Source organism: Rana temporaria, chromosome 1 (genome assembly GCF_905171775.1).
Source record: "Rana temporaria chromosome 1, aRanTem1.1, whole genome shotgun sequence".
Classification (NCBI taxonomy): domain Eukaryota; kingdom Metazoa; phylum Chordata; class Amphibia; order Anura; family Ranidae; genus Rana; species Rana temporaria.
Genome location: NC_053489.1, coordinates 50,004,246 through 50,027,435, shown reverse-complemented (window position 1 = coordinate 50,027,435; position 23,190 = coordinate 50,004,246). Strand labels below are relative to the sequence as shown.

General features: G+C 44.9%; 1 protein-coding gene across 1 annotated transcript in view; it reads left to right on the top strand.

Moving 5' to 3' along the window:
- The first annotated feature begins 343 nt into the window (after nucleotides 1–343).
- ALPK2 (alpha kinase 2) overlaps nucleotides 344–23,190 on the top strand; it is a 124,195-nt gene continuing 101,348 nt past the window's right edge. The window contains exon 1 of the mRNA XM_040337738.1: nucleotides 344–2,678. Coding sequence (XP_040193672.1) covers nucleotides 377–2,678 — 2,302 coding nt within the window. The 5' untranslated portion in view covers nucleotides 344–376. The remainder of the gene's footprint in view (nucleotides 2,679–23,190) is intronic.

The window sequence follows — 23,190 nt, the reverse complement described above, 5'->3', positions numbered from 1 at the left end:
TCGGATTATCCTCCATTGGACATTTGGTGACGGAAAGTTTGAGATCATTCACAGCGAACATTTGTTCCGATGAAAAAACGATTGTCCGATGGAGCTTACAAGTGGTCGGATTGTCCGATAAAACACGTCCGTCGGACCGTTGTTGTCAAAAAGTCAGATCGTGTGTATGGGCCTTTAGGACTCTTTAAAGCATTGTACACACGATCGGACTTCCATCAGACTTTTCAGTGGATTTTGCATTAAGGTGAAAAAACACGAGGTTTTACAACCCCTTTAACCCATCACATTACATCCAACAGTGAATTTCAAGAGTTCTGTCTAATAATGTTTTCCATTTGCCCAGATTAATACCTTAATTATATACTGTCATACTTTCATGTATATATTTTTTTCACAGCTAATACAATTCCTGAAAGCAAACATTCGGACCACAGAGCCGCCTTCTGAGTTAAAAGTCGTTGAGAACCCAGAACAAGAAAAAGGAGACGGCGTCCAAGAGTTGGAGGGCACCCAAATACATCCAGTGGAGTTTGAAGATCAGGATGGGAGTCATTCCTATGGGAAAATCGGAGAGTATATCCAGGAAAATTATGGTATTGAAAATGAAGAATCACCTGTATCTGGACTTCTTGTATCCTTTAAAAACACTGAGATAAATGAGGTTATAGGAAATGAGTCAGTAATTGTAAATCATGGTTTGGAATTAATAAACGGTGAGTTATACAGTGCTGACAGCAAACCAAAAACTTTAGAAAGTGTATCACAAATTGTGGTGATAAATAGTGATCTACAACTATGTACAATTTCTTCTGATGGAGCCATTGACACAAAGTTCACTGAAAACATGACAGATAACCTGGAAGTTTGCAAACAAGAATATGAGCATGAAATATCCAGTATACATGGGAATGAATACAGCCAGACCATGGACAACTGTGCAATAAAAACTGATGATCTGGTTGGCCAACCACCAAGAGAGAATGCAGATTCTGACAACCAGAGCATGGGAAACGGTGCTCTAAATCCTGATGATCTAGCCGACCAACCACCAAGAGAGAATAGTGAATCAGACAACCAGACTATGGCCACCTGTGCACTAAATCCTGATGATCTAGTTGACCAACCACCAAGAGCGAATGATGAATCAGACAAAATGACCCTGGCCAATTGTACAATAAAAAGTGATGATCTAGTTGGCCAACCCCCAAAAGAAAATACTGAATCAGATAACCAAACAGTGGATAACTGTGCATTAAAAACGAATGATCTAGTTGGCCAACCCCCAAGAGAAAATGATGAATCAGACAACCAGACCGAGGATAACTGTGCAATAAAAATTGATGATCTAGTTGGCCTACCATCAAGTGAAAATGCTGAATCAGACAATCAGACCATGGAAAACTATGCAATAAAAATGTATGATTTAGTTGGCCAACCCCCAAGAGAAAATTCTGAATCAGACAACCAGACAATGTCTAACTGTGCAATAAAAATTAATGATCTAGTTGGCCAACCCCCAAGAGAACATGCTGAATCAGACAACCACACCATGGAAAACCGTGCAATAAAAATTGATGATCTAGTTGGCCTACCCCCAAGAGAAAATGATGAATTAGACAACCAGACCACGGAAAACCGTGCAATAAAAATTGATGATCTAGTTGGCCTACCCCCAAGAGAAAATGATGAATCAGACAACCAGATCATGGATAACTGTACAATAAAAATTGATGATCTAGTTGGCCAACCCCCAAGAGAAAATAATGAATCAGACAACCAGACCATGGATAACTGTGCAATAAAAATTAATATTTTAGTTGGCCTACCCCCAAGAGAAAATGATGAATCAGACAACCAGACTATGGTTAACTGTGCAATAAAAATGTATGATCTAGCTGACAAACCCCCAGGAAAGAATAACACAATGAGCATACCCAAAGTATCAAATGACACCAATGTATGTTTGGAACCTATAGAGGGATCCAGTAGTCTGATGGTTGACAACAGTCCATCCACTGATGATAACCTAAGAACTAACTCAGTCCAAAACGTCACTGGAAAGCAAATGAAGCGAAATGCATCAGCCCACCAGGGAAACGGCATGCATAGTAAGAAGAAGGCATTTGAAAAATTTCCATTACACAACTTTTGTGCTTCAATTAGTAGAGGACATCATGATATAACCAACAATGTTGTTGTGGAAAATTACCAAGGGGGCATTGCTGAAAGACATTTGAGTTGTTTTGGTGGGAATGGTGAAATGCTAAGCCTTGTTAAAACCAAGGATGGCATGTGTTCTAATTCAACTGAAATAGAAAAGGCACATTCGCTGCATGTCAAGGATAACATTCCAAATTCTCAGGAGCTGTCACAAGTGTGCCGAGACCCTGACACAATTAGAGGGGCAGAGCTAGTCCGGGCTCAGAGCATTGACCTAGACCAGTCTGGAGGCACCAGCTGTTCCTTGTATTTCATAGGCTCTCCAAGCCAATGTGAGAAAGGCACAGATAGCAAAATGGTAAAGAAGAAGTTTAAATCTGCTGGGAAAGAAGCCTCCAAAAATACAGAAAATGAAGCAAAGGCGCTGGATGTAAATGAGGGTTTTAAACCAGAAGAAGAGAAAAGGCTCAAAAGGCAAAGTAGTATTGACACGGCCGTCCCAAAGGACAGCAAGAACGGTAAGAACGTTTTCTAGGCAAGTCACTGCTTCTCTTTCATACCCTGCTTGAGATGATATATTTACACTCAAGTGTGTATATATATATAGACTAAAAGTCACCCTTAAAGCTATACACCTATGTGCTTAGAAGTACAATTACTGTATTTATTTTTAGCATACTTTTAGCATATTTTTTTAGTACATTTTAAACAATTCTTAGGCACTTTAGATGTGTTGCTTTTGGATATTTAATACTAGTTACCAACTAGTTCCTCCATTTATAAGCACAAAAACACTCTAATTTCCACATGAATAGTAACCATCAACTGGCAATTTTTTTAAAGCATAGCACAGGATAGCAAGATTGGAGCTCCAGAGGATCCCAATGAACACGGCCATTGGTTTGGGCATGTTGACCACGTTTTTAATGTGTTTGTTGTAAAAAAAAGTGGGGGATTTACTAAAATTGGAGAGTGCAAAATCTGGTGCAGTTCTGAATAGAAACCAATCAGCTTCCAGATTTTATTGTCAAAGCTTCATTGAACAGACAGAAGTAAAATTCTGATTGGCTACCGTGCACAGCTGCACCAGATATTGAGTGCTCCGGTTTTAGTAAATCAGCCCCAAAGCAACAATATGCAATCAGAAGAGACCTTTTGGGGATTACAACATTCAGTTAGTATGACTGATGTTCTCAGCACAAAAGATCATTTCATAGTGTATGTGAACCATATCATGCAACTGTTTGCATCTATTTATGGATATATTTACTTGCATTAGTTAAAGGCAATCACTCTGCAGTGGCCATCTTCCTTTCTAATAATAGTGCAGCCTTACCTCTCAGGGACAGGTGTATGTGCTGTTATTAGTATTCTCCCCCTGTCAAGGCAGAAAAGTGAGCCTCTTAACCTTCCTGGTGTTATGATTATGTCAGGTTTTAGATGCTGAAAGCGGTACAATTGTTTTGCATTGAAATTTGGCGTTTTATATTGTAGGCCTTTAGGGCCAGATTCAGGTAGAATCGCGGCGGCGTAACGTATCGTAGATACGTTACACCGCCGCAATTTTTCATCGCAAGTGCCTGATTCACCAAGCACTTGCGTGAAAAATTACCCCGGCGGCCTCCGGCGAAAGCCCGCGTAATTTAAATGGGCGTGTGCCATTTAAATTAGGCGCGCTCCCGCGCCGGACCTACTGCGCATGCTCCATTTCGAAATTGCCACCGTGCTTTGCGCGCAGTGACTTAATTTTTTCGAACGGCGACGCGCGTAGCGTACTTTCGTATTCCCGGACGTCTTACACAAACGACGTTGATTTTTACATTTCGACGCGGGAACGACGGCCATACTTTATACAGCAATACGTTTGCTGTGTAAAGTTAAGGCACCAAAAACAACGACTAACTTTGCGACGGGAAACTAGATTAGCGGCGACGTAGCGAACGCGAAAATCCGTCGTGGATCGCCGTAACTCCTAATTTGCATACCCGACGCTGGTTTACGACGCAAACTCCCCCCAGCGGCGGCCGCGGTACTGCATCCTAAGATCCGACAGTGTAAAACAATTACACCTGTCGGATCTTAGGGATATCTATGCGTAACTGATTCTATGAATGAATGAATGAATGAATGAAAATCTTATAAAGCGCGGCGCATGCGAACTGAATCGCTTCTGGGCGCTAGTTGTTCGTGTCTCATGACATCAGAAGAGCAGAGTTTTGATCTGTCTTCTGAAAGTCACATAGATACTCTGAGAGATAAGACGGAGTATCTGAGATACTCCGTCGTATCTCCTTTGTGAATCTGGCCCTTAATTCTTAGAATTAACGCACTTAAGTCTGTCCAAACAAGAGTCTAGTAGACCCGGGTATGATAAAGTTTGAAACACAAAATCATTAATTATAATGTAATAAATAACTATAAATAATTATAATAAATAATAATATAATATTAATAAAAATTATTCAATAATGTAATCAAATCAAAAACAATGAAATTTGCTCAGTTGCAGAATTGTCGCTGTCATTACTTTCAGTGTTTGATGACGAATTTCCTCACAAATCGCTATCGCTCAATTCTGCAAGTGATTCTAATTTATTATCGCTGTTTTCTAGCTGGTCTAAAACCACTTTTGACAAAAAGGGACACTTTTTGGTTGCTATGGACAATCTACAGTTTCTCTGCAAAAAGAAAAGTATTTATAATATAAAACTGCATGCAGGGCACTGGACAGACCACTAGGGGCAAAGGGCGTGTGTAATTATTTCATACAGTACTGTAATCTGTAGGATTACAGTATACTGTATGTGTACTGTGTTTTTATTTTGAATTTGGTGCCGATCTCCGCCCCCGTGCGTCGTAACGGCGCAGGGAACGTAGCTCGGCGGCACTCGGGGCACTGTGTGAATCGAGCGAGATGACAGCTCGCTCATACAGCGGGGAGAAATCGCAGGATTCAGGGGATTCAGGGGACAAGGTAATTAAACTCTGCCTGGATACTGTGATGCGATCCCGAGTCTGGCTCGGGGATACCGCTAATGGCTTCCTCCGGGTACTCCAGTTTCCTCCCACACTCCAAAAACATGCTGGTAGGTTAATTGGCCCTCGTATATGAATGTGAGTTAGGGACCTTAGATTGTAAGCTCTTTGAGGGTAGGGACTGATGTGAATGTACATGTAAATTGACGGCGCTATATAAGTACCTAAATAATAATTACCGCTAGGGAGGTTAAGGACCAAGCCTGTTTTTCAGACTCAGGCCTCGAACACACGACCGAGGAACTCGATGGGCGAAACACATCGTTTTGCTCGTCGAGTTCCTTGTGAAGCCGTCGAGAAACTCGACAAGCAAATTTTGTCCATTCCCGTCAAGGAAATAGAGAACATGCTCTATTTTTTTTTCGAGTTTCTCGACAGTTTCCTCGACGAAAATGTACACACGACCGGTTTCCTCGGCAAAAAAATATCTCCCAGCAAGTTTCTTGCTGGTTTTTGCCGAAAAACTTGGTCGTGTGTACGAGGCCTCAGTGTTTACAAGTTAAAACAATTTTTGTTTGCTAGAAAATTACATAGAACCCCAAACATTATACATTTTTTTCTAACACCCTAGAGAATAAAATGCCGGTCATTGCAATACTTTTTGTCACACCGTATTTGCACAGCGGTCTTACAAGCGCACTTTTTTTGGAAAAAAAACACTTTTTGTAATTAAAAAATAAGACAACAGTAAAGTTAGCCCAATTTTTTTTATATTGTGAAAGATAATGTTACGCCGGGTAAATTGATACCCAACATGTCACGCTTCAAAATTGCGCCTGGTCGTGGAATGGCGTCAAACTTTTACCCTTAAAGATCTCCATAGGCGACGTTTAAAAAATCCTACAGGTTGCATGTTTTCAGTTACAGAGGAGGCCTAGGGTTAGAATTATTGCTCTCACTCTAACGATCGCGGCGATACCTCACATGTGTGGTTTAAACACCATTTTCATATGCGGGTGCTACTCACATATGCGTTCATCAGTACCTGACCTCACAAATGTGCTTCTGGAAGAATGCACGTGAGCTCGTCGGAATGGGGCGATTTAAAAAAAAAAAGAAATTTCTTATTTATTTTACTTTATTTTATTGATTTTAAAACATTTTTTTAAATGGGTCACTTTTATTCCTATTCCTATTACATCCCTTTTAATAGAAAAAAAGCATGACAGGTCCTCTTAAATATGAGATCTGGGGTCAAAAGACCTCAGATCTCATATTTGGACTTAAAGGAATTGTAAAGGAAAAACATTTTTCACCTTAATGCAATCTTCACCGCTCAGCCTGGCCGCTGATTAGCTAGAGCGGATGGATTGAGAGCAGCGCAGCCATTTTCCGGTGCTGCTGTCAATCACATCCAGTGACGCGGCGCTCCGAGGGGCGGGGCCGAGTGATACAGCGAGTGGCTATGGCCGCTCGCTGTATCACGGGAGCGTGCCCGCAAGGACTCATCACCATGCGAGCTCTCTCGCATGAATGTGATGAGTTCTTGCGGGGAGGATCAGAGACAGCCGCCGAGGGACCCCAGAAGACGTGGATCGGGGCCACTCTGTGCGAAACAAACTGCACAGTGAAGGTAAGTATAACGTGTTTGGTATTTTAAAGAAAAAAAATCCTTTATTGACCCTTTAAATGCATAAAAATAAATAAAAATAAATTGTCATTTGAAAAAATTACAACAAAAAAAATTTCCCTTTAAGACGTAGGGCCGGAAGTGATGTTTTGACGTCGCTTCGGCCCTGTTATGGTATGGAGACCGGTGGGGGCCATCTTGCCCTCACTCGTATCCACACCTAACAGAACCGCTTTCCTCCGCTGCTACCGACAGCTCCGGTAAGCAGTGGAGAGTGGCGAAAGGGAGGCAATCTTGCGGCGAATCCGCTGCAGAGACCACCATTATCGTAAACAGGACCGCCCACTGAAAAGATGGATACCTCGGTTGTGGCAGCAGCTGCTGCCCTTACCGAGATATCCATGTTTAAAGTACCGACTTATATGTACAGTAGTTGGTCCTTAAAGGGGTTGTAAAAAAATGTTTTTCCCTAAATAGCTTCCTTTACCTTAGTGCAGTCCTCCCTCACTTACCTCATCCTTCCATTTTGCTTTTAAATGTCCTTATTTCTTCTGAGAAATCTTATGTCTGTAACTACACGCAGTAATGCAAGGCTTTCTCTCTGGTGTGGAGAAAGCCTCTTGAGGGGGAGGGGGCGAGCAGGCAAGTCAGGACACTCTCTACTTTACAGATTGAGAAAGAAGCTGTGTGTTAGTGGGCGTCCTGACACTCCTGTTTGCCCCCTCCCCCCTCAAGAGGCTTTCTCCACACCAGGGAGAAAGCCTTGCATTACTGTGTGGAGTTACAGACAGAAGAACAGGAAGTAAGGATTTCTCAGAAGAAATAAGGACATTTAAAAGCAAAATGGAAGGATGAGGTAAGTGAAGGAGGACTGCACTAAGGTAAAGGAAGCTATTTAGGGAAAAAATGTTTTACCTTTACAACCCCTTTAAGTGGTTAAAACTAACAACTGAGGCCTTGTACACACGACCGTTTTCCTCGACAGAATCCATCAAGAAACTTGGTAGGAGAGCTTTTTTGCCGAGGTAAACGGTCGTGTGTATGTTTTTCATCGAGAAAACTGTCGAGGAACTCGATGAGAAAAAAAGAGAGCAAGTTCTCTTTTTCCTCGTCGGGAGTCTCAATTTCCTCGTCGTGTTCCTCGACGGGCTGGTTTTCGACGAGAAACACGTTCGTGTGTATGCTTAGAAACCCGCGCATGTTCAGAATAAAGTATGAGACGGAGCGCACCTTTGGTAAAAGTAGCGTTTGTAATGGAGATAGCACATTCGTCACGCTGTAACAGACTGAAAAGTGCAAATCGTCTCTTACCAATCTTTTACTTAACACGCAGTAACATGAGATTAGCAAAAGCAGCCCCAGGGGTTGTGCCAGTGGAATCAAACTTCCCCTTTATAGCGCCGTTGTATGTGTTGCACGTCACCGCGTTTGAGAACGACGAGATTTTGTCTTGACAGTGTGTACGCAAAGAAAGCTTGACAAGATTCTCGACAAGCCTAACAAGGAACTCGTCGAAGAAAACGATGTTTCATTTATGACGAGTTCCTCGGTCGTGTGTACGAGGCCTGACACTCTTTATTGGGCAGGAAAAAATGTAATTTTAAATATTTTCCTTTATGTAATCCCAACTGTTGCATAACAGTTTCTTATTTCTGATATAAGCACTGAGCTCAGGTAGGAGATGGGCCAGCCCTATGGCCCAACACTCTGTCTGACATGTCTGCTCTGACAGGGAAAGAATACAAGAAACTAAAAACATAAAACAAAAAATCTTTTGACATATGTGCGTACCAACAATTTTTTGAGTGGAGATTTATATTTTTAGAAATGACCATTGCTGACTTGTTTCTATAAGTTTCTTTAAAAAATGACCTTAATGACATCACCAGTCAGATATCGCTGATTCAGTTCTGTGTATAGCTGGATTTTCATTTCAGATTAGATAAATAAGATCTATACTAATATCTTAAGCTCCCCATACATACCGTACATGTATAGAACTTCAGCCATTTGTAGTGGGAACGACTATTTGCTGCACGATAGCTATTCGTCCACTTACTGATAGAACTAAATTGAAAGTTATCTGTCAATAACAACATACACTATGGCCCAGATTCACCAAGCACTTACGCCGACGTATAACAAGTTACGCCGACGTAAGTGCAAATGTGCGCCGTCGTATCTGTGCGCCAGACCCACAAACTAATATGCGCCTAAAAACAGGCTACACCCCGCCGACGTAGCTTGCTTACGCCGGCGTAGAGTGGGCGCACATTTAGGCTGGGAGCATGGTGCCGCTCCCATTGATTAGCCATTCAAACATGCAAATGAGGGAAATACAGCGATTCACGAACGTGCGTGTGCCCGGCGCATGCTACGCGAGATGTGCGTAAGTTATACATCTGGAGTAAAGTTATTCCAGCAACAGACATGCTCAGATCTGCACCAGGGAACACAAGCCGGCGTATTGTGCGTTGGACGTGTGTCTGGCTGGGCGTACGTTATGTTCACGGCGTACGCAGTGATCCGGCGTAGCTTAGGAAGTTGTGCCGGCATGGTTATGAGCGGGCGCAGGGGGGTGCGTGCACGTCACGGCGCATGCGGAGCTCGTGATACGTACCTGTCTGGCGCTCTGCCCATCATTTGCATGGGGTCACGCCTCATTTGCATGGGTTCACACCCACTTCCACCTACGCCAGCGTACGCCTTCGAAACCCACGCCACGCTGGCGCAGCGTTGGGAGCACTGACTTGCTGAATGCAATGCTTGCCTCTCTGTGCTGCGCTGGCGTAGCGTACAGTGTTTGCTCTACGGCGGTGTAATGTGCGCCTTGTTTTCAGTGAATCTGGGCCTAAATTACCAAAAGTATTAAGTGAACATAACATATGATCTTTCTTTACTTTTTTATAAATCTGAATGTCCACATGTTGCATTATAACAGGGGTCTTCACACTTTTTAAACCAGCCTTTCTCAACCCTACCCCAGAGGAACCCTTAAAATAATTTTCAGGTCCAATTCATTGGTGGTCAATGGGAAGAATGCCTTTCTTAAAGTTGTAGTCAGGATGCCATCAATTGCAGCCACTGTGCCCATCAAAAGCAGCCACTATGCCCATCAAGAGCAGCCACTATGCCCATTAAAAGCAGCCACTATGCCCATCAAAAGCAGCCACTGTGCCCATCAAGAGCAGCCACTATGCCCATTAAAAGCAGCCACTATGCCCATCAAGAGCAGCCACTATGCCCATTAAAAGCAGCCACTATGCCCATAAAAAGCAGCCACTGTGCCCATCAAGAGCAGCCACTATGCCCATTAAAAGCAGCCACTATGCCCATCAAAAGCAGCCACTGTGACCATCAAACACAGCTACTGTGCCATCAAACGCAGCTACTGTGCCCATCAAACGCAACCACTGTGCCATCAAACGCAGTCACTGTGCCATCAAACGCAGCTACTGTGCCCATCAAACGCAACCACTGTGCCATCAAACGCAGCTACTGTGCCCATCAAACGCAACCACTGTGCCATCAAACGCAACCACTGTACCCATCAATTGCTGCCAGTGTGCCCATCAATTGCTGCCAGTGTGCCCATCAATTGCCATTACTGTGTCCCATCAATTGCCGCTACTGTGTCCCATAAATTGCCGCTAATGTGCCCCATCAATTACTGCCAGTGTGCCCATCATTTGCCGCTACTGTGCCCCATCAAATGCTGCTAGTGTGCATTGCGCAGGACTTATCTGTCTCGCAGCGGGTCATGGTGGCTTCTCCCATCCTCTCTATCATGCGTCCAATCACAGCGCTTGTTGTTTCAGTCAATCACCTGAGCACCTGATTGGCTGAGAGGCGGGTCATTGTTAGGAAAGTGATTTATTCGCTTTCCTAACACAGCCGTGAGTGAACTTTAGGAGGCTGGCTGTGTCCAGTGTGAGTAGAAAATGTCCTGGTTTTAGTGGAAGCAAACATTGCCTAATCTTTGGTGTCAGTGGAAAGGACAGTGCTCTATCATTGGTGTCATTGAAATGAATTGTGCCTCTTTGTTGGAATTTCCGACAACAAATGGTTGGATGGTCATGCTCTCAAATTGTCCGACAACAAATGTGTGCCGACGGATTATCCCAAACTCCAAAGTACAAATGCGCATGCTCCAAACCAATGCTAACCATAAGACAACATTAGCAGAAGTTGCCCAAAGGGTGGCACTAAAGAGAAGAAAAACCACGTCGTTTCGTGAATGTTGGCTGAAAAAGGTCTGCCGTCTGTATGCAGAACAAGTTCACAGCTAACGCCCTTCGGACAAAAATCCACGGATTTCTCTGATGGAAGTGCGATCGTGTGTATGAGGCTTTAGAGCTCAGGGCCCCACTCTCCTGAGGGAGGTCAATGTGTCTGAGGGGAGCCGTGTGAGATGCTGCTGTACATTGAGGTCAGGTTGGGACAGAAGGCCGAAGCCTGAGAGGGAGTCCATGTGAGACAGGAGCAGCTGTAGAGAGCGTCCAGGAGGGACAAGCGCAGCTACGGAGCTGGAAAGAAAATATGTAGCTAAAGTCCAGCGCCTGCGCATATCACTGTTTGATGGTCAGGAAGACCAAACAGTGTTTGATGGTCAGGAAGACCCTGCAGAGGTACGCGGAGCAGTAAAGAGAGAAATGATAATGATTGTTCTGTCTTTGCAGTGATGGTGCTAACCCCCTGCTTGGCTGTAATAATTCACAGCAGAAGCAGATCTGTGGTTGCCGGGCACTCAATGTCCTCTGGCACCCGCCGATCCTTGGATAATTATACAGAACAGGGATCTGCTTATGTAAACAAAGCAGAGCTTCGTTCTGATGGGGGGGGGGGGAGATGTATTCTGTGTTCCTTCAAAGCAGGGACTAGAATTCATCTCTTCCCCTAGTAAAAGCAGCATACAGTGGAACCTCGGATTGCGAGTAACGCGGTTAACGAGCATTTCGTAATACGAGCAATATTTTTTTTAATATCCAGACTCAGTTTGCGAGTGTTGTCTCGCAACACAAGCAGAATTCAAGCCTCTTCCGAGCCTTCCCGAGCCTTTACGGGGGTTTCCAAGGGCAGCCGAATGATCTTCGAGTATTTACGAGTCTCTCCGTCGCCCCCCACCTCTGGCCACATGCAGTATTTCATGCCATAGAAGTCAACGTTTCCATTGACTTCTATGGGGAGACTCGCTTTGATATGCGAGTGCTTTGGATTACAAGCATTCTCCTGGAACGGGTTATGCTCGTAATCCAAGGTTCCACTGTACACAGTAAACACAAACACTGGTTAGGCACACAGTTAACCCTTGGATCGTCCTAGATATTTAACCCATTCTCCGCCAGTGTTATTGGTACATATTTTTAGCACTGATCACTGTATTAGTGTCACTGGTTCCCACAAAATGTCAAAAGTGTCAGTGTTCGATTGTCTGCTGCAATATCGCAGTCGCTGATCGCCGCCATTACTAGTATAAAAAAAATACCATAAAAATATCCTATAGTTTGTAGACGCTATAACGTTTGCGTAAACCAATCAATATACACTTATTGTGATTTCTTTTAACCAAAGACATGTAGCAGAATCATAGGCGTGCGCACAGGGTGTGCCGGATGTGCCTGGGCACACCCTAATCACCCTGTACTGGGCAGATTTCCCCAGTTGCTTGGCTACAGAGAAAGGGACTGGGTAATCTCTGTCCCCAGTCCCTTTCTTTGTCTCAAAAGTGAGACATCAGGGGCCCGTTTAGACCCATAGTATTTCACCAAAGCCCCCAATGGGGAACATAAACAAATTGTAAAAAAAAAAATAATAAAAATGATTGTGTAAAAATATTATAAAAATAACGCAATTGTAAAAATGTAATAAAAAAAAATATATAAAAAAAATAAACTACTGACACCAACCTCTGCCCTACTAACCCAGTCCACTGCTTTACCGATGCTGTACATTGCCATACTGCCCTATATATTTATACACACACACACGCATGTGTGTTTCAGTTTTGGGGTGCACACCCTAATGCAATAGGCTGCGCACGCCTATGAGCAGAATACATATTTGAATACATTTATGAAGAAATTCGATTTTTACAAGTTTTTTTTGCGGAAAGTAAGAAATATTGTTTATTTTTTCAAAATTGTGCATATTTTTTTGTATATACAGTAGCGCAAAAAAATAAAAGACAGAGTGGTGATCAAATACCACCAAAAGAAAACTCTATTTGTGGGAAAAAAATGGCATACATTTTATTTGAGTACAGCGTCGCACGACCGCGTAATTGTCAGTTAAAGTAAAACAGTGGCGTATCGCAAAAAAAATGGCCTGGCCATAAAGGGGGATAAATCTTCTGGAGGGCAAGTGGTTAAGAAATGAGTAAACCCGAAACGTCCATACTATAGGAGTTTTTCAGTATGCATGCATGATAATGAGAGGCTATAAAGGACCTTTTATAAATTACACTGGGAACGGTGATGGATGATCTACATTGAAATGTGCTGCTGATATTGCACCAGGGAAGCTGTGATTTGTTTACAGTATATATTGAAATTTTATATCAAACTCCTGACAGCCCAGGCAAGGCATTGTTACAATCAATTATGATATATTGCAAAATTGTGTCAATCTTGCAATAACAGCTTGAAGCTTGATGAATATTTGATACAATGTTTGCTCTTTGTTAAATAAAAGAAGACAAATAAAAAAACACACAGAAATGTGTTTGAGATACAAAATAATTGAACTTTCATTAAAATGATGAACTGTATAGGTGGAAAAGTAAAGATATCGATAAAGGTGCCTGGGATTATCGCAAACAGTGCAAGTAGCATAGGCGTGCGCAGGGGGTTTGCCGGGTGTGCCTGGGCACACCCTAATCATGACGTGCATGATTCCCTCTACTGCCTGGGCTTCCTCTCCCCCCAGCTGCTGCAGGGAATGTTTCAGGAAGGAGAATGAAACAAGGGGCTGGTAAATATGTCATTTACCAGCCCCTTCCTTTCCTAAATGAACACACTTGCTCACTGTGGTGATTCATAAATGAAGCATAGTAAACTGTGTTTACTGTGCTTCAGTTTGTGAATGAACAGGAAATCACTCAGCACAGAGCACTTCCTGTCCATTGCAACTGAGACTGCAGAGAAAGGCATTTGTGTTTGAGCTTTGGGGTGCACACCCTAATGCACACCTATGGCAAGTAGTATTGATGTGTTATAATGGATCTTTATGGAAATGATGGCATGTTTTAGCCTAGGAATTTATCAGCCATTAAAGCAATACTATGCTTAAAAATAGGGCTGTTACTGATTAAAATTTTCGTGTTCGATTAATCGATTTTTTTCAATCGATTAATCGACTAATTTCGATTAATTATAACCGTAATGTCCACACATCTCTCCCGTAATGTCCCCACATCTCCCCAGTAATGTCCCCACATCTCCCCCAGTAATATCCACACATCTCCCCCGTAATGTCCACACATCTCCCCCAGTAATGTCCACACATCTCCCCCAGCAATGTTCACACATCTCCCCCAGTAATGTCCACACATCTCCCCCGTAATGTCCACACATCTCCCCAGTAATGTCCACACATCTCCCCCAGTAATGTCCACACATCTCTCCCGTAATGTCCCGACATCTCCCCCAGTAATATCCACACATCTCCCCCGTAATGTCCACACATCTCCCCCAGTAATGTCCACACATCTCCCCCAGTAATGTCCACACATCTCCCCCAGTAATGTCCACACATCTCCCCCGTAATGTCCACACATCTCCCCAGTAATGTCCACACATCTCCCCGTAATGTCCACACATCTCCCCCAGTAATGTCCACACATCTCCCCCGTAATGTCCACACATCTCCGCCGTAATGTCCACACATCTCCCCCGTAATGTCCACACATCTCCCCCAGTAATGTCCACACATCTCCCCCGTAATGTCCACACATCTCCCCCAGTAATGTCCACACATCTCCCCCGTAATGTCCACACATCTCCCCCAGTAATGTCCACACATCTCCCCTGTAATGTCCACACATCTCCCCCAGTAATGTCCACACATCTCCCCCAGTAATGTCCACACATCTCCCCCGTAATGTCCACACATCTCCCTAGTAATGTCCACACATCTCCCCCAGTAATGTCCACACATCTCTCCCGTAATGTCCACACATCTCCCCCAGTAATGTCCACACATCTCCCCCGTAATGTCCACCACACATCTCCCCCGTAATGTCCACACATCTCCCCCAGTAATGTCCACACATCTCCCCCAGTAATGTCCACAAATCTCTCCCGTAATGTCCACACATCTCCCCCAGTAATGTCCACACATCTCCCCCAGTAATGTCCACACATCTCCCCCGTAATGTCCACCACACATCTCCCCCGTAATGTCCACACATCTCCCCCAGTAATGTCCACACATCTCCCCGTAATGTCCACACATCTCCCCGTAATGTCCACACATCTCCCCCCAGTAATGTCCACACATCTCCCCCAGTAATGTCCACACATCTCTCCCGTAATGTCCACACATCTCCCCCCAGTAATGTCCACACATCTCCCCCAGTAATGTCCACACATCTCCCCCCAGTAATGTCCACACATCTCCCCGTAATGTCCACACATCTCCCCCAGTAATGTCCACACATCTCCCCGTAATGTCCACACATCTCCCCGAGTGATGTCCACACATCTCCCCCAGTAATGTCCACACATCTCCCCCAGTAATGTCCACACATCTCCCCCAGTAATGTCCACACATCTCCCCCCTAATGTCCACACATCTCCCCCAGTAATGTCCACACATCTCCCCAGTAATGTCCACACATCTCTCCCGTAATGTCCACACATCTCCCCCAGTAATGTCCACACATCTCCCCTGTAATGTCCACACATCTCTCCCGTAATGTCCACACATCTCCCCCAGTAATGTCCACACATCTCCCCCGTAATGTCCACCACACATCTCCCCCGTAATGTCCACACATCTCCCCCAGTAATGTCCACACATCTCTCCCGTAATGTCCACACATCTCTCCCGTAATGTCCACACATCTCCCCCAGTAATGTCCACACATCTCCCCCAGTAATGTCCACACATCTCCCCCGTAATGTCCACCACACATCTCCCTCGTAATGTCCACACATCTCTCCCGTAATGTCCACACATCTCCCCCCGTAATGTCCACACATCTCCCCCAGTAAAGTCCACACATCTCCCCCCAGTAATGTCCACACATCTCCTCGTAATGTCCACACATCTCCCCCAGTAATGTCCACACATCTCCCCGTAATGTCCACACATCTCCCCCAGTGATGTCCACACATCTCCCCCAGTAATGTCCACACATCTCCCCCAGTAATGTCCACACATCTCCCCCAGTAATGTCCACACATCTCCCCCCTAATGTCCACACATCTCCCCCAGTAATGTCCACACATCTCCCCCCTAATGTCCACACATCTCCCCCAGTAATGTCCACACATCTCCCCAGTAATGTCCACACATCTCCCCCAGTAATGTCCACACATCTCCCCCAGTAATGTCCACACATCTCCCCAGTAATGTCCACACATCTCCCCCAGTAATGTCCACACATCCCCCCAGTAATGTCCACACATCTCCCCCAGTAATGTCCACACATCTCCCCCGTAATGTCCACCACACATCTCCCCCAGTAATGTCCACACATCTCCCCCAGTAATGTCCACACATCTCCCCCAGTAATGTCCACACATCTCCCCCAGTAATGTCCACACATCTCCCCCAGTAATGTCCACACATCTCCCCCGTAATGTTCACACATCTCCCCCAGTAATGTCCACACATCTCCCCCAGTAATGTCCACACATCTCCCCCAGTAATGTCCACACATCTCCCCCAGTAATGTCCACACATCTCCCCCGTAATGTTCACCACACATCTCCCCCAGTAATGTCCACACATCTCCCCCGTAATGTTCACCACACATCTCCCCCGTAATGTCCACACATCTCCCCCAGTAATGTCCACACATCTCCCCCGTAATGTCCACACATCTCCCCCGTAATGTCCACCACACATCTCCCCCGTAATTTCCACACATCTCCCCCAGTAATGTCCACACATCTCCCCCGTAATGTCCACCACACATCTCCCCCGTAATGTCCACACATCTCCCCCAGTAATGTCCACACATCTTCCCCGTAATGTCCACACATCTCCCCAGTAATGTCCACACATCTCCCCTGTAATGTCCACCGCCCTATAGGCTCCTGAGATGTGAATTCCGGTTCTGGAGAAAGAGAGGTGGGGGGAGGGGACAAAGAAAAATGGAGAGAAAGAAGAAGGGATAGAACGAACAAGAAAGATGGATAGGGAGAGAGAGAAAAGGGGAAGAAAGGAGAACAGAGAGCAAACAGTAGGTTAAAAAATATTTGAAAAATGTTATGGGGGGGGGGGGGGGGGGTGACACCATATTTTACCAGGTGACACCAACCCTAGTGACGCCACTGCACCACACATCTCCCCCAGTAATGTCCACACATCTCCCCCAGTAATGTCCACACATCTCCCACGTAATGTCCACCACACATCTCCCCCGTAATGTCCACACATCTCCCCCAGTAATGTCCCCACACATCTTCCAGAATAGAAAGCACACTCACAGCAGGCAGCAGATGATGACGTCAGCGCGCCGCTACTAGGCCGCCACCGGGTGTACTAATTTCTTTAATCGATCAAAATTGAGCTTCGCAGTCTCGCCCATTGGAAAGGCCGCGGCTTCGGCCTAGCTCCGGAGCCGCGGCCTTTCCAATGGGCGAGACTGCGAAGCTCAATTTTGATCGATCAAAGAAATTAACGATTAATCGAATAATTAATCGTTAATTTCCGCAGCCCTACTAAAAAATCATAAAAATCATAATTTGTTTGCTAGAAAATTACTCAGAACCCCCAAACATTATAAATATTGTTTTGGCAGACACCCTAGGGCAGTGATGGGGAACCTTGGCACCCCAGATGTTTTGGAACTACATTTCCCATGATGTTCCACTACACTGCAGAGTGTGAAGCATCATGGGAAATGTAGTTCCAAAACATCTGGGGTGCCAAGGTTCACCATTACTGCCATAGGGAATAAAATGGTGGTCGTTGCAGCTTCTTATGTCACATGGTATTTGTGCAGCAATTTTTTTTAAACTTTTTTTTTCAGGGTTTCATCAATAAAAACACTAATGTTAGCCCAATTTTTTTGCATAATGTGAAAGATGTTACACCAAGTAAATAGATATTTAACATGTCACACTTTGCGCACACTTGTGGAATGGCTGCGCACACTTGTGGAATGGCGCCAAAGTTCAGAACTTATAAATCTCCATAGACAACGCTGTAAATTAATTTTTACAGGTTGCATGTTTAGTGTTAGTTATGTTTAGTGCTAGAATTATTGCTCTCGCTCTAAGGATTGCGGCGTATGTAACCTGTGTGTATCTGGCTCTGTTACTAGCCAGTACCACACCAGTGACTCACGTCACCGCACATTGCTGATGCTCACATGTTCACCCTTGCATTCATGATCATTATAATGAGTGAACATGTGTGGACCATAACATATGGTATTTGTACTTTGTAGTGGATTGCCATTCATCCTGAAGGGCACCCCAAGACACATACTGTATTCATAGTAAACAAACATGAGCTTTGTACATTGTAGGGCTGTGGAAATTAAAGATTAATTCCTTTGTAATTTTTTTTGATCGGTACTAGTGGTGTAACGGATCGTAAATGATCTGTGATCCGAGCGGGTCACCATTTGCGGATCGGAACACCACGTGATCCGTGGGGCTCCGCTGCTGCCGCGGCTATAGGAAAGGCCGTGGCTTCGGCCTAGCTCTCGGAGCAGCGGCCATCTTGGTTCACCCGGGTGCAGCCTAGGTGAGCCTAGAGCGGCGCGCTGATGTTATCACCCGGCCTCAACTTCTCGTGTTCGGCCGGCTTCTCTGTTAAGACTAAGCAAGCACTAATCTTCCTATACAGTGGGGGAGATGTGGACCATATTACAATGGGGAGATGTCTGTGGATATAACAGTGAGGAGATGTCTGTGGATATTACAGTGGGGGAGATGTCTGTGGATATTACAGTGGGGGGAGATGTCTGTGGATATTACAGTGGGGAGATTTCTATGGATATTACAGTGGGGGAGATGTCTGTGGAGATTACAGTGAGGAGATGTCTGTGGATATTACAGTGTGAGAGATGTCTGTGGATATTACAGTGGGGGAGATGTCTGTGGATATTACAGTGGGGAGATGTCTGTGGATATTACAGTGGGGGAGATGTCTGTGGATATTATAGTGGGGAGATGTCTGTGGATATTACAGTGGGGGAGATGTCTGTGGATATTACAGTGGGGGAGATGTCTGTGGATATTACAGAGTGGGGATTTGTGTGCATATTACAGCGGGGAGATGTCTGTGGAGATTACAGTGGGGGAGATGTCTGTGGATATTACAGTGGGGGGAGATGTCTGTGGATATTACAGTGGGGGAGATGTCTGTGGATATTACAGTGGGGGAGATGTCTGTGGATATTACAGTGGGGAGATGTATGTGGAGATTACAGTGGGGGAGATGTCTGTGGATATTACAGTGGGGGGAGATGTCTGTGGATATTACAGTGGGGAGATGTCTGTGGAGATTACAGTGGGGGAGATGTGGAGATTACAGTGGGGGAGATGTCTGTGGATATTACAGTGGGGGAGATGTCTGTGGATATTACAGTGGGGGAGATGTCTGTGGAGATTACAGTGAGGAGATGTCTGTGGATATTACAGTGTGAGAGATGTCTGTGGATATTACAGTGGGGGAGATGTCTGTGGATATTACAGTGGGGAGATGTCTGTGGATATTACAGTGGGGGAGATGTCTTTGGATATTATAGTGGGGAGATGTCTGTGGATATTACAGTGGGGGAGATGTCTGTGGATATTACAGTGGGGGAGATGTCTGTGGATATTACAGTGGGGGAGATGTCTGTGGATATTACAGTGGGGGGATGTCTGTGCATATTACAGCGGGGAGATGTCTGTGGAGATTACAGTGGGGGAGATGTCTGTAGATATTACAGTGGGGGGGGGAGATGTCTGTGGATATTACAGTGGGGAGATGTATGTGGAGATTACAGTGGGGGAGATGTCTGTGGATATTACAGTGGGGGGAGATGTCTGTGGATATTACAGTGGGGAGATGTCTGTGGAGATTACAGTGGGGGAGATGTGGATATTACAGTGGGGGAGATGTCTGTGGATATTACAGTGGGGGAGATGTCTGTGGATATTACAGTGGGGGGAGATGTCTGTGGATATTACAGTGGGGAGATGTCTGTGGATATTACAGTGGGGGAGATGTCTTTGGATATTATAGTGGGGAGATGTCTGTGGATATTACAGTGGGGGAGATGTCTGTGAATATTACAGTGGGGGAGATGTCTGTGGATATTACAGTGGGGGAGATGTCTGTGGATATTACAGTGGGGGGATGTCTGTGCATATTACAGCGGGGAGATGTCTGTGGAGATTACAGTGGGGGAGATGTCTGTAGATATTACAGTGGGGGGGGAGATGTCTGTGGATATTACAGTGGGGAGATGTATGTGGAGATTACAGTGGGGGAGATGTCTGTGGATATTACAGTGGGGGGAGATGTCTGTGGATATTACAGTGGGGAGATGTCTGTGGAGATTACAGTGGGGGAGATGTGGATATTACAGTGGGGGAGATGTCTGTGGATATTACAGTGGGGGAGATGTCTGTGGATATTACAGTGGGGGAGATGTCTGTGGATATTACAGCGAGGGAGATGTCTGTGGATATTACAGTGGGGGAGATGTCTGGGGAGGCTCATTAAGAGCTTATTAAGTTACTGATTAACATTTCCGTGTTCGATTAATAATTTTTTTTTAATCCAATAATCGACTAATTTAGATTATAACGCACATACATTTTTCGGATCACCACCATATATAGTCACCACTGTAATATCCACAGACATCTCCCCACTGTAATATCCACAGACATCTCCCCCACTGTCTTTGAGCACACCTGCCAGCATTTCCCATGTGCTTGCGGCACATTTTTTTGATCTACTCTTTACTAACTTCCGGCAGCTCTTCCACTACCCTTTCCTATGTGCTTAAATGGGAACGCGACCTGTCCCCCATAGATCTTGCAGACTGGAGAAGGTCCTTCTATGCTGGTACTGGGTCCCAGCCCGTATCGCCAAGTCAAACCTATCATTGACAGATGCTTTCAGGGTTGTGGTCAACGAGGAGATGAACTGCACACATGGTGGTCTTGCCCCCGCCTTGTAAGATTTTGGTCAAGAGTCTTTGGCCTACTATCCTCTCTATTTCATGTTCCCTTCCGTAAGGACCCCAAATATGCATTACTCCATTGACCGATCCCGGGCCTTTTCTCTCACCAGCAGAAACTAGCCACATACTCATTTATCGCTGGCAAACGAACAATAGCGAGGGCCTGAAAAAAACTTCTGTCTCATTTCCAGAGGTCAAGAATACCTTGACGACCCTTATGATCCATGAAAAAATGTCTAGCGTCTTCCACGACTCCTATGCAAAATTCCTTAAGGTATGGGCCCAGTGGTGATCCTATACACTTCATAATCTACATCTGACTAGTTTAGGACTCTAAAATTAACCCCATCTCCAGCCTGAGGGTCCCTCCTTTCTCTTTTTCCCACTCCTTCTATGTTTCTGTTTTTTTTGCTCGCTGCTCTGTTCTACACCCCCCCCCCCCACCCCCCCCCCCCCCCCCACTGTTGTTCGCGTATTTTTTTTCATTATTTCTTCCCCATTCGGTGGACAACTCCGCTCCCCCTTGTCTGCCTTGGCCCCTGGGTCTCAAGGCTCAGGCATAATGCACGGACCCCCGGCCCTGGCTGGTGGGTCGGTGTCAGTTTATAATCAGTACCCTTACATTATATATTTTATCATGTACTTTTACATGTACTCCTTTATGTTTCATGTCCCCTGCGTGGGAATTTGTTATCTGTTTCCCCTTTTTCTATATCTCAATAAAAATATTGTACCAGAAAGGACATCATTCACCAATATTTACCACACCAGGTTATGACAATACACTGCGCTGAAAAAAGTAGAACATGTGCTTTTTTCTGTGCACACTTGCATACTTGGCAATGCATCTTCTGTATACGAGATGCACTCTTGTGCCATTCATTGTGAGCGGCACCCAAAGGCATGGTACAGTGGAGCCCGATGCACTGCAGTGAACCACAATGCATATACTGCACATTATGATGCAATTTTATTGAAGGGTCATGTACAAGAATTCCTAATGAGTGTCATAATGTGCATTAACACATATACAATAATGCACTATAATGGAATGTTACATAGTAGGTAAGGTTGAATAAAGAAACTATTCCATCAAGTTCAACCTGTGTAGGTGCACGTGTGTCGGTGTCTATAATTATAATTATTTCCCATATCCCTATATGTTGTTTTCACTAAGTCTTTTAAAAATATCCATACTCCCTGCCGACACCACCAATTGTGGAAGAGAGTTCCACATACTTATTGCCCTGAGGCCGCGTACACACGGTCGATCAAAACCGATGAAAATGGACCGAAGTTCAGTTTCAGCGGTCCAAACCGACCGTGTGTACGGCTCATCGGTCTTTGGTCCTTCGGACCAAAATTTTAAAACTTGCTTTAAAATCGAACCGATGGACCGCTGACCGATCAGTCCAAACCGATGGTTAGTACACAAAAGCATCGGTTCAAAACCCGCGCATGCTCAGAATCAAGTCGACGCATGCTTGGAAGCATTGAACTTTGTTTTTTTCAGCACGTCGTGTGTTTTACATCACCGCGTTCTGACCCGATCGGATTTTGAACTGATGGTGTGTACACATATCAGACCATCAGGCCACTTCAGCGGTGAACCGATGAAAACGGTCCGTCGGACCATTCTCATCGGATGAACCGGTCGTGTGTACGCGGCCTGACAGTGAAAAAACCCCTGCGCATGCTTTAGGTTAAACCGCTTCTCCTCCAATCTCATTGTGTGTCCCCGTGTCCTCTTACACTCCCTGAGACTGAATCGTTTTTTCTTGCGCTAGGATCACCATTTAGTTATTTGTAAATCACTATTTTATCCCCTCTCCAGCAGGAATAAATTTAGTGTTTGAAGCCATTCCTCGTAATTGAGGTCCTCCAATACCTGTACTAATTTTGTTGCCCTTATACTTTTTTTTTTTAGTGCTTTGGATTTTTCCTAAGGCCCCTTTCACACTGGGGTGGGAGGCGCGGTGGCAGTATAGCGCCGCTAAAAATAGCGGCGCTATACCGTCGGAATTGCCGTGGGATTCATTTGAAGTAGCGCGATTTCAAAGTAGCA